Source organism: Megascapheus bottae, chromosome 9, assembly GCF_031878675.1.
Source record: "Megascapheus bottae isolate mThoBot1 chromosome 9, mThoBot2.hap1, whole genome shotgun sequence".
Taxonomy (NCBI): Eukaryota; Metazoa; Chordata; class Mammalia; order Rodentia; family Geomyidae; genus Megascapheus; species Megascapheus bottae.
Window position 1 is genome coordinate 55,979,011 of NC_143517.1, and position 12,595 is coordinate 55,991,605.

At 40.2% G+C, this 12,595-nt stretch overlaps 1 protein-coding gene across 1 annotated transcript in view; it reads left to right on the forward strand.

The window, feature by feature from the left end:
- Positions 1 to 12,595, forward strand: part of Fer1l6 (fer-1 like family member 6) — a 141,051-nt gene that overhangs the window by 43,419 nt on the left and 85,037 nt on the right. The window contains exons 10-12 of the mRNA XM_090338730.1: positions 2,168 to 2,360; positions 5,826 to 6,178; positions 10,142 to 10,250. Coding sequence (XP_090194856.1) covers positions 2,168 to 2,360; positions 5,826 to 6,178; positions 10,142 to 10,250 — 655 coding nt within the window. The remainder of the gene's footprint in view (positions 1 to 2,167; positions 2,361 to 5,825; positions 6,179 to 10,141; positions 10,251 to 12,595) is intronic.

Genomic DNA, 12,595 nt, shown 5'->3' on the forward strand with positions numbered 1-12,595 from the left:
GGAACTGTTGTCACCAGGAGTAAAATCCTGGGCCACAATCCTGCTCTTTATCCAGGAATTTCTCTTTCCACTTTTTGTCTCGCTGGGGGTTTGAACTCTGGATGTCACATTCCTAGCAGGTGCAGTCCCACGGAGCCATACTTCTAGCCCTATTTTTTTAACTGATATTTTTAAGATAGAGTCTTGCTTCTGACCCTGGGGTCACCCCTGAGCCACCATCCAGCTACTGTAGGCTTCCTGTTTGGGCTAGGCTCATAGGCACAAACCACCATGTCCAACTTTACTTCAAGGAAATCAAGTCTTGTGGATTTTTCTAACCAGACAGATCTAGAACCTTGATCCTCCTAATTCCAACTTCCCCTATAAACCTATAGGTTTAGAAAGGGTCTCATAAAATTTTCTTTCTTCTCGTCTTTCAGGTCTCAGCTTCCCAAGTAGCTAGGGTTATAGGTGTGAACCACCCATGCATGGTTTTGGTTCAGGACATATTTTAATACATGAAACTAAGTAAAAATAAAAATGAATCAGTGACTTGAAAGAAAGCCTCTTACCAGAAGATAAGGAGTCAGGTGACAGGAGGTTGGAGAGGATTATGCACCTGCTCTTCATGGAGATATTGAGAAGCAGTTAAGAATGGATTTTGGCTTATGAGCCAGGCAGACAGAACATCCTTTTTACCTCTGGCCACTTCTTTGAGACCTTACCCAGTTTCCAGGTCTGGTAGAGTTAGCCTCACCTCCCAGTCTGTTTCACAATGTGCCAGGTCACCCTTGTCCTACGTATCAGCCTGGGCATTGCTTTTCCTTGCTCAAAAGCCACTGGAACTCTCAGGGCCTTGTATGTGGTCAGAGCTTGGTCCTGACTGGATGGACTTGGGAGATTTTTTTTGCCAGTTCTAGGGCATGAACTCAGGGCCTGAGCACTGTCCTTGGGCTTTCTCAAGGCTAGAGCTCTACCACTTGGGCCACAGCACCACTTCTGGCTTTTTCTGTGTATGTGGTACTGAGGAATGGAACCTGGGTCTTTGTGCATGCTAGGCAAGCACTCTACCACTAGGTCACACTCCCGGCCCCTTGGAAGCTTTTATTTTTAAAACTTATTCTAAAGGTGATTACAGAGAGGTTGTAGTTATGTAGGTCAGGAATGAGTACAATTCTTTTTGAACAATGTCACCTCTTCCCTTGTTTTGTCCTAGTTTCTTTCCCTTCCAATCCCTTCTCCCACACATTTTCAGCATGTTATCTCGTATTACTGCTGCTTTAGGTCACCCTTTCCCACATCATTTCTGTGCTTCCCATTTACCCTTCCCCAAACAGATAAACTTACATAAAAGACAAAAGGTGAAGAAAGCAAAGACAGCAATAGAAGGGGAAAAACAGAAAAAAATAAAGCAAAATAAAGAACCTCTTGTTTCCCTTTTGTAGTATTAATTTCAATAAGTATCATTTTATGTGATCACATGCATCTAGCTATTGAGCCCTTGAAATCCTCTCCTAAGAATATCCTCCTTTGGTTTCATTGTGGGAATATTTAGAGTCCTGTGATATTTCATGCCCAAATGTAATTTTTTGTCTTTACTATCCATTGCATTTTTGTGTAGATTTATAGGCACCTTCTAATGATTACAAAAGAGGAAAAACATGCAACCTATGTTTTGGGCTATCTGACTTACTTTGTTTACTAACACGTGTCTGTGCCATCGAGATATGTACCTACCCTGACTCCCTCTGCTCCTTTGTGAGGGATGGATGTAGGTAGGAAATGTTGGAGTATTTTTTGCTTTTGCTTGACTTTGGAGGTCATATAGGTCATTGCCTGAACTTTATGACAAAGACACTGAGGTCTAGGTTGGAGCAGTAATTTGCCTAAGGTCATATTCATAAAGTAAGAGTTCAGGGCCAAACATACTTTCTGCAGTCTTCCAGATGTGTAGAACTCTTATTCATAGCATTGGTGTTTCTTACTTAACTCTGATTGCAACTTATTGCCCCAGGTGCTCCTATAAACATTTATGACAGTATATCACCAATAATGTTCATGGGGTACAAGTGATTTCCATTAGGATCTGTGTGAAATGGATGATATTTCCAGATGGTGTGAAGAATAATTGCTTTTTTTATATACTTACTTCTTTCTGTGATGTATATCCTTCTGGTTGTGTTTCTAGGGAAGAACCACAGTGCAAAAAAACTGTGCCGATCCCGTGTGGAATGAACAGATAGTCTTCAAGGAAATGTTCCCTCCCTTGTGTCGGAGGGTGAAAATTCAGGTGTGGGATGAAGGCAGTATGAACGATGTAGCACTGGCAACCCACTTCATTGACCTGAAGAAAATCTCCAACGAGCAGGATGGAGATAAAGGTAGACTCTCAGTGTCTCACTTGGAAACAAGTCTCAAAATGACGGCTTTAGAGTCCTCCTTGTTAAAGATCAGAGCAGGCTTGTGTTGGTTCCATCTGTGTCTTGGCGGTCTGTGGCCTGCCTTGCTTCCACAGAGGATGGAGCCGGGGAGGCAGGAGATGTGATCACTGTTGTTACTGGAAAATGAGCTTAGATGAAATCAGATATTGGTAAACAAAAGCCCGAAGGCCAAATCCAGCCTGTTAGGTATTTTTGTATGGCTTATTGGCTGTGATAGAATTTGCATGTTTAAATAACTGTCCCTTCCCCCCAAAAGTTAGGTCCCCAACCATGAATTGGAGTGTAAGAGCATCAGGATGACAGTAAAGAAGCAGAGAGCCCTAGCTAGCCCATTGAGTCAGCAGGACAAGACCAAGGAAAGCAATCCAAGATACTGTATAGCTCTTTATGTGTAAAGTCCCAGTCAATAAGTGCTAATTCTGTAACTCAATAATTTCTCCTTCTTGAAATTCCCAGGCAGGTTTTCTCTATAATCCAAAGTTATGATAATTAACAAATTACATCTGTGCACATACCTATCACACCTATGTATGCATGTGTAAACACTCAGCTACACTTGTATATTATAAATATATTATAAATATCATCACATAGATATGGAGTTGATATAATTATTTTCTTTTTTCCCTTCAGACTGAAGGTTTGCCAAGAATAGAGAAGATTTAAGCATTTTTATGCCACACACAGGGTGGCATCATAGAAAAAGCCTCAGTGAATTATCTGTTGCCTATTTCTCCATCATATGGAAGTATTTATCATTCTAAAGAAAACATACTCACCCACCTACACCATTTATCTCCCATATGTGAACATGTTTTAGTCACAACTTTTCAGAAATATCTTGATGTTGTTCAGGAAACTATGCTTCAGTGTCTTAAAAGTAGCTATCAGGGACCATAGAAAATCTTTCTATCCTTTTAAACAGTTTTTCTGCTTCTTTGAGTCTACTTTACAGATTGACAGAATCTGAGGGATAGATAGAACCCAGTGTGTGGAAGTGAGGGATAGGGTAATAGAGGATATTTAGACACAAAACTATTATAAATGGTGAAAAAATTACAGAAGCATGTACTTGGCAGTGGTAGAGAAGTTGTTAAGCAAGTTATGATACATTTGCTTATTCATACTAATAGCTAATATACTTAACCATCATTTAGGGGCCCATGTGAATACTTAATAGATATTATCTTTTCCATTAATTAATTTTATTAAGTTTAATTCCATTACTGTTTTTAAGTAGCTGCATGAAGGAACTGCATTTAACAAAGCAGTTTATGAATATAATATATCTTGATGTTACTCCGTTCGACAGTCTCACTATCTTCATTTCCTCCAGGTGAAGGAATGGAAACGCAGGAAAAGTTAAGCAATACAACCTAACTTGCCCAAGCTTGCATAGCTAAGAAGTGCTAAAGCTGGCATTTGAACCCAGGCAGTCAGTGTTCAGAACCACCACACTGTACTTCTTGGCAGAAAGATCATTGTGGTACCCAAAAGATGTTAACACAGACATTGAATTATCCAGGATGTTCATATTGAGAAGAGAAAAATAGTTATGATCTCCAGGTCTTTTTAGTTTTATGTTTAGAACATGTTTCTGAACATTTATTTCTCACTATCTGATTGCTCACCCTGCTTCCAGTGACATTGTCTTCATCATTGATGATGAAAGGGTCTCTAAGCCAGTTTTCTCACATCCCTTCTTATGATCCTTCACATAGTGGCATAATGGTCTTGAGAGATGTGATTGTACCACAACGTCACTTAAACAGCCTTAAAATATTCCCATAGTTTTAGGAAAAGATTAAATCAATGTCAAAATCCCCAAATCCTTCTGCCCCTCTGGTCTTCTCACACAGCTCAGCCTCTAGTTCCACACTTCTTTCTGTGGCTGCCTCTGTCCATTCATAATTTCTCTTCGTCTCTGTCTCTTTTCTTCTCCATCTCTGTCTCTGTCTGTCTGTCTGTCTGATTCTCTCTCTGTTTCTGTCTCTGTCTGTTTTTCTCTCTTTCTCTCTCTGCTTTTCTCCACTTCATGCTATGTCAATCTGTTATTTATTCTTTTAACACAAGATATCTCTCCTCCTTGGTGTATACAATGTAAATATTTATTCATGAATATTTCTACTTAAGGGCCCTCTCCTGAACTCCATGGTAATATCTAGCATGGTGAGATACTGACTCATGTTAGGAGTCATCAAATATTTGATGAACAAATGAAGCCAGAGAGGTACACATTGGTCTTTATAATACAACTGTAAATATGAACAAGTAGAAACATACATAGAAAAAAGAACTAGAAGACAAATATGCAATATTCTCTCTCTTGGTATTCTGTTATGTATTTTCTTTTGCCTTTTCTCCATATTCTATATTTTTATTTGTTTCAATTTTTACATTTTAAAAATTGTCTTCAAGTAGTTGTACAAAGGAATTGCCATTTAATAAAACAGTTTAGGGGCTGAGAGTTTGGCCTAGTGGTAGAGTGCTTGCCTAGCATGCACGAAGACCTGGGTTTGATTCCTCGGTACCACATACGTAGCAAAAAGCCAGAAGTGGTGCTGTGGCTCAAGTGGTAGAGCTCTAGCCTTGAGAAAGTCCAAGGACAGGGCTCAGGCCCTGAGCTCAAGCCCAGGACTGGCAAAAAAATAAAATAAAACAGTTTAGGAATCTATCTTGATCCATGTCATCCCTTTTAACATTTTACCCATTTCTCCCTTCCCCACTCCTTCCCTCACACGTCTTGATTTTGTAGGGTATACATTAAATTCTTGAGTGCATTCTTCTCTTTCTTCATCTACCCCTTTCTCCTTGACCCAGCTTCCCTCTATTTTAAGTATCTGCTTCCTGGTGTTTATTTTGTTGAACTCTGGTTTTGCCTTTCTAAGGAATTACACTATTTGAGTTCTTCCTTGAATCTACTCTATTTCAAAGAATACATTTGTATAAACTTGCATACCACCCACTGCATTTAATTGCAAGTTTATAAGCCAAATCTAACTTTTACATATAGGGGGAAACATGCATCCTTTGTCTCACTTTGCATAATTTTTCCCAGGCCTTTCCATTCTTTTACAAATGGTGCAAGATCATTCTTTCTACTGAATGAGGAGAATTCTATTGTACATCTATGAGTACATTTCTTTTTGAACACTGTTTCCCATTTTCTCTAAGAACACTCTTTTTAGCTCATTAGTCCATTTATCAGTTGTTGGTTTCTGAGGGTTTAATTTTTTAAGTTCTCTGTATATTCTGGATACTGGGCCATTGTCTGATATATAGCTGGCATTTTATAGGCTGTCTTTTTAGCTTGTTATAATCCTAAGTGACAGGCTAAAACTTTCTAAAAGCAAACGCATGATACCGTGGAAACAATAATCACAAAACCAACCCCTGTGATCTTAGGCTTTCTGCCCACCTTCGGCCCTGCCTGGATTAACCTGTATGGCTCTCCCAGAAACCACAGTCTGATGGATGACTTCCAGGAACTGAATGAAGGCTTTGGGGAAGGTGTGTCCTTCAGGGGAAGAATCTTGGTTGAAATTGCTGTAGAAATTCTCTCAGGAGGGGCCCAGGAGTCTAAATTCTCCAAGGCTTTGAAGGAGCTTAAGTTATCTTCTAAGGACAAAGACTCGAAATCTTCCAAAGGCTCTGGTAAGGACAAAGCTGATAAAACCAATGATGGAAAACCCCAGCAGGCTTCAGACAAGACACATTCAACGGAAGTGGAGGTGGAATCTTTCGATGTACCACCCGAGGTAGGTATGCGCACTCCTCAGAACCTGACCTGATGGGAGCCCAGGGCAAAGACAGCACCTACACAGTCTCCTAACAATGTGTTCCTGTGTGTGTCTCCCCCCTGGAATGGCTCAGTGCTGTGTTCTGTCCCCTCTTTCACACAGCGCAGTCATGGGTTCTTGATAAATTCCCTTAGAGTCTCCCCAAGCACGAGTTCCATGGGTATTCAAGGAAAGAGGCATAAAAGTACTCCAGGGGTGATGGAAGGAATGAGGAGAGGGATGGCTGACCAAGGTTTATCAGTGCTTAATTTTGCTGCGCTGTGTTGATCTTGAGTATGCTTTGGAAGTATGATGGCGTAGGAGGGGAGAGTAGGTGGGGATATAACGACTGGAGAAGCCCATGTTTCTCCTTCAGATCTGTGAGGACATCGCAACTATGGGAAGCATTTATCCATGATAAAGGACATCCACATATTTCTGGCCTACCTCTGTATTACGAGCAAGCGTTCTAGGGCTCCAAGGTGCACACTGACGGTGGGTTTTCTCTCAGTGCCTAGTTCAGTGGTGGTGATTTATACAAGAGTTCTATACCTTGTTAGAAGTAAAAGACATAGATTCCTATTCTCAACCTGGCCAGTTCTGCCTCTGGAACTGTTTCTCAGGTTAACAGGGCAAGAGGCGAGGGTTCCTCTCCCAGAGCTGTCTGTCAGGTGAGCATGAAGTCTTGAGTTCAAATCCAAGCAGTACACAAAACAAGATTTTCACCTTTGTGTCAAATTCACAGAAAATAAAGCCAGCCTCACAAACTTTTATTTGCTATTTTAAATTCCTTAAATTTCTGGGAAGTGGAGGCGTGACTCAAGTGGTAGAGCATCACTAAGTGAAAGCATGAGGTCCTGAGTTCAAGACCAGTGCTGGCATAAAACAATTCTCTAAATAAGTATGAAACAGCTTCCTTAAACAATAACAAACCCAAAGGGCTAAGCCCATGGAGTTTATGACATAGAAGAAGAGGGAAGCGATGCAGAACAAACAGAACAGGAAGTAGAAAGTAATGGGTACATTAGAAGGTCCTAGTGACAGTATTTCCTGAGAAGAGTGAAGAATAATGATTAAAAGATTGGTCCTCCAAAATAAAAATAATAATAAAGCCTTGGTCCCCAAGGAAGGTAGATGGATTTGCTTTGTGGCAGTATGTTTTCTGGTCACTGCTCAGCCTGTAGAAAAACATTGCCTTTGTTTGCAATTTGGGGTAACTGGTTCATATCGTTATACTTATTTGTCTTTAAAACATTTTTATCGTAAAGGTGATGTACAGAGAAATTACAGTTACATACATCAGGAAATGACTGTATTTCCTTTTGAACAGTGCTATCTCCTCCCTCATTCTCTCCCAGTTTTTTCCCTCTTGAGTTCCCTCCCCCAAAAGTTGTATATATACTTTTTCTTTATTTTTATTGTTGGGGTAATGTATAGAGGGTTACACTTACATCCATCAGGTAGTAGGTGCATTAGTTCTCACACATTGATACCCCTTCTTATGTTTTGGTCCCCATTTCTCTCCTCCACTCCCTCCCAATCATCTTGTTTTCCCCCCTTCCCTTTCCTATTTCAAATAAACAAATAAACTTGTATACAATATACCAGGCAACAAAGTCAGATACAATAACAATATGAGTATATACTTCTTTCTTATAATCCTTACTTCATAGTTTCTTGGTAAGAATTTAATGAATTCATAAATGCAGTGTTCAGAACAGAGACTCACATAATAAATGCTCAATAAATATCAGCTTTGTTTAATAACACTCAACAGTCCTCTTAATCTCTCACTAGACTCTCTCTCATTGTACTCATTCATTTCTGAGGGAGTATACTAAGAGCCCCTTACTCCTTATGTAGCTGTGAGAATCACGTAAGGTAATGTAGCCAAATTCTTAATCCTACACCTAAAATATTGTGAGTTTAGTGAATACTAATAGTAAATGGCTTAAGACATGCCTCCAGAAGGGAGAATCGTTTTAATTGGGTCTTTAATGGTGCATATGATTTAAATACTGACTCAAAGCTGTTGAAATACTTACAATGACTATTTGTGGGGTTTATATGGGTATGGTGTTTACCAGATGTTCCCATGAATGATATAGTTTCTGTCCCCTCTCCTTGTTGTGGGCCCTATTAATGGTGCAACTTACATCATAGATGAGGAGAATGACAGTCAGAGAATGGATGTGCCTTATGCAACGTCCACCAGAGAGGAAGTTACAGTTAGAATTTCAGGGAAGTCATGGCGGCTATTGTGTGAAACATTTCATTTTCTGGCTCCCAGGTTGGCCTTTGCCAGGTCTTTCAGTACCATCTTCACTCCTGCCAGAAAGTAAACCCAGCCTTGGGAAGTGAAATCCAGGCTGGGTTATAGCTAGTGGACAGTGCATGGTTGAGCTCCAGCATGGCGCCTCCACCCTACCCAGTGGTTGATGGTCAGAAAAAACATTTCCTGGGTTTTCCAACACCACAGGGGCTCCGCAAAGGCATCTGTTACAATGATGTAAAGCTCTCTGAGAACCGTCAGCCAGGGCTCATGTTCTAATGGGGCTCTCATTCCTTGGGCTCCCAATTGATTTGTTCACTATAACTACTGCTTTTTTTTTTAAAGAGTTGAATAAATTCCATCATAAAACCAGAAATCCCAGACTATATAAAACTCACTTATGATCTTAGCTCAGAAATGTCATGGCATTTAAGGCTGGAGCAAGACTCAAGTGTCTGTAAAAACAATTGTTCTATATCAGTAAGAGTCATTGGTGAACAATTACATTTTACCTTGTGATGGCTCTTGTCTTGTGGCCTGTTGTGGTTTCGTCTTCCAGACTACATACTCCTTGACAAAGCAACTTCCATGAAGACTAATCCTAAAGATTACACTGACTTGAACTTTCTATGTGACCCAAGGAAGCCCCTAGTTCCCTTGACCTTCAGTTCATTGAGGTAGAAGGTGGAGACTGGAGTAGATGACCTCTAATGTCCTTCTCAATAGAAAAACAGGACTAGTATATCCCTCCCAGCAGCGCCTACAGTATGGATGCACACGATTGATTGACTGGTGGATGCTTACGGAAGTGAGCCCAGCTCTTTCCCCTTTTAATTCAGTATTTCAGGAAGCCATTTTTTTTTTTTACTTTGGGTCACTAGAAACTATTCATGATTTAAAAAAAAAATAAAAACCACCCATAAAAGTTACTGGATTGGGGCTGATAGTTTTGCCTAGTGGTAGAGTGCTTGCCTAGTATGCACGAAGACTCAGGTTCGATTCCTCGGTACCACATACATAGAAAAAAGTCAGAAATGGTGCTGAGGCTCAAGTGGTAGAGCTCTAGCCTTGAGAAAGTCCAAGGACAGTGCTCAGGCCCTGAGCTCAAGCCCAGGACTGGCAAAAAAAAATTACTGGATAATTTCAGGCTTCCATCTCCTCACTTTCCTTATCTTTAAAATGAGAATGGTTCAGATTTGACCTCCCAAAGTTGTGAAGGTGAAGAAACTAGATAATATATAAGAGCACCCTAGATAAGCCATAAAGTTATACTCATAGGTAGAAGAACAATGCTGTGACTCGCAGTATCTCACTGTTTAGTTTTCTTTTTCCTTGTCAATGAAGGGTCATCCCTTGCCTGTGTTTTACCAGGGACATCTTAGGAAGACTCCCATACCAACTTCATTTTTAGACACAAAAAGTGTGTTTTCCATATATTAAGGTAGCAACTGCAAAGGTCAGGCCTGCATTATTCTATGCACGTAGCTGCATATAGACTGTTGTCTGTTGGTTGCAATTCTTGCCTGTCTGATTAATGGAGAGAAAAGATTGGAGCAGGATGCAAATACTTATAAATAATGCTGGACATCACTAATTCAATTTCCTGGGGAGAGAAATTTGTATTAAGCAATCGAGGCAATCTTTTCCAGCAATTGTTTTTCTCTTTGTAGATCATACCAGAAAAATATGAAGAATTTTTACTCTTTGGAGCCTTTTTTGAGGCTACCATGATTGACCGAAAGATTGGAGACAAGCCCATTAGCTTTGAAGTTTCGATTGGTAAGTACAATGCTTGGCACAGGCTTCTTTTTAAAATAACCTACTGGGGGCTCTACATGAAGATATACTCAGACAGAATCATTGTCTATGCTAGTGTCAATACATGGGGAACAGATTCATTTTCATACTTTAAAAGAGGAATTAACAGTGTAGGAATAGATTAATAGAAGCCTGGATTAGTTATCCTGGTTCTTTCTTTCTTTTTCTTTCTCTTCCTTCCTTCCTTCCTTCCTTTCTTTCTTTCTTTCTTTCTTTCTTTCTTTCTTTCTTTCTTTCTTTCTTTCTTTCTTTCTTTCTTTCTTTCTTTCTTTCCTTTTTGTCAGTTGTAGGGCTTGAACTCAGGTGCTGGGTGCTGTCCCTCAGCTCTTCAGCTCAAGGCTAGCTAGCACTCTACCACTTTGAGCCACAGCATCACTTCGGTTTTTCTGGTGGTTAATTAATTAGAGATAAGAATTTCGTGGATTTTTGTACCTGGGCTGGCTTTGAACTGTGATCCTCAGATCTCAGCCTCTTAAGTAGCTAGGATTACAGGCGTGAGCCACCAGCGCCTGGCTTCATCCTTGTTCTATCACTCCAAGTTTCTTTAATTTCCCAAGTCTTTGTTTCTTTATTTATAGAGTAGAAATAGTAAGTTCTCACAGTGTTAATGAACTAACATAGAAAGCACTGTACATCCAGTTTATGCTATTATTAGAATCAATAATGATATCAAATATTACATATTATGTAATGTTATATCATCTCTAACATAATATATAATTATGTATATATTATGTATATAATATATAGTCAAATATATAATACATTATATATTCTATCTAAAAGCATTCCACCAAAGAAAGATTTGCTTCATATCCAGGCAGCTTTTGCCACAGAGCAGAAAGGGATGATAGAATATAGTCTTTATGAGCTAGACAACATGCATACATCTCATAGATATGTTCACAGGGTAAAGATCTCTTTGGGGGAACCCAGATCTTCATAGAGAAGGCATGGAGAGAAAGGATTAGCTCTGAGAGGAGAGGCTTGGCATACAGACTGAGGGGCCTCAGAGGTGGCTCTAGCTGGTGTACAGTAGAAAGAAGGTCTACCAACTCTAAGTCTCCTTTTCTTCCTAAGAAGCCAATGTGGTGGGGTGGGGATGCGGGGGAGGGAAGTGGGTATCAATGTATGTGAATGAATGCACCTCCTATCTGGCAAATAAAATGTAACCATTCTATAAATTACAATAAAAAATATATGAAAAAAGAAGCCACTGTGGTTCCCTTGGTCCCTAAATGAAGATGGGAGTAGGAGAGAAGGGAAGGAATTAATAGAATTCATGTAGCCATCAGACTCTTGACTCACCAAGTCAAGAGTGTTTGTGCCATAATCAATTTAAAAAAAACCCTCTTTTCCATTCTTTAGACATTGACAAACATTTAAGTACAGTATGGTATAGTAGTCTTAGAAAACAAGATAGTAGAGGAGTGATAGAAGGCTCATGTGATATGTGGGATGTGTTTCAGATCCCAAACACAAAGCCTGGAGGGATTTTGCCCAGGTGAGATTTTGGTGGTGTGCTCTGGGGAGAAAGGTGGGAAAGAAAGGGCACTGGGCAGGAAGACTGGCAGCAGTTCACCCTGGGCGAAGCTCTGAAGCATGAGGGGGACCACAGCCCTGCTCCCACCTTCCCAGCTGGTGGCTTCAAGGCACTGATCTTAGAGTCTTGTAGGAGAGGCCAATGCTATCAACAGAATGCAGCTCTCCAGGCTAGGGGACCATTTGGAGCTGCTAGCAGCCTTCTCAGGAACTGGGCTGGCTTCCCTGTCCTGCTAAGGGGAAGTGGGTGAGGCAGCAGAGCAGTGGCTTAATGCCACTCTCTGTGGAGGGGGAGATAGGGTCAGGGAAGGAGATGAGCAACAGAGAAGAACTCAGGAAGGCTTCCCAAGTGAAATGAGCTGCGCAATCACAAATTGTGATTCTAGATCTTTCCTTAACCAAAACCAACCAGGTCTGTACTAGGGTTCATTCTAGGGCTTTTTCCAAAAGTACTGAATATTACCTTAATCATTAAAAAAATTGAAATCAGACTGAAAATGGCACAAATATGATGGAAGGAGTATCTATTTTTATACAAAGATGCTTAGAAAATATAAGCGCCCCTGCTCGCTTCATCTGGTCTCTCCTCCCCTCCTCTACTGTTTAAAACATGATATAGTCTTTGTAGACTTCCACAAGCAGTCTTTTTTTGTGGAGAATTGATTTGGGAAAGGTATTCATGATTTTTGTTAAGTGAGAAAGTTGGTTACAAAATATATCTGGAGTGATCCTTTAGCAACATCTCTATGTAAACATTTGGCAGG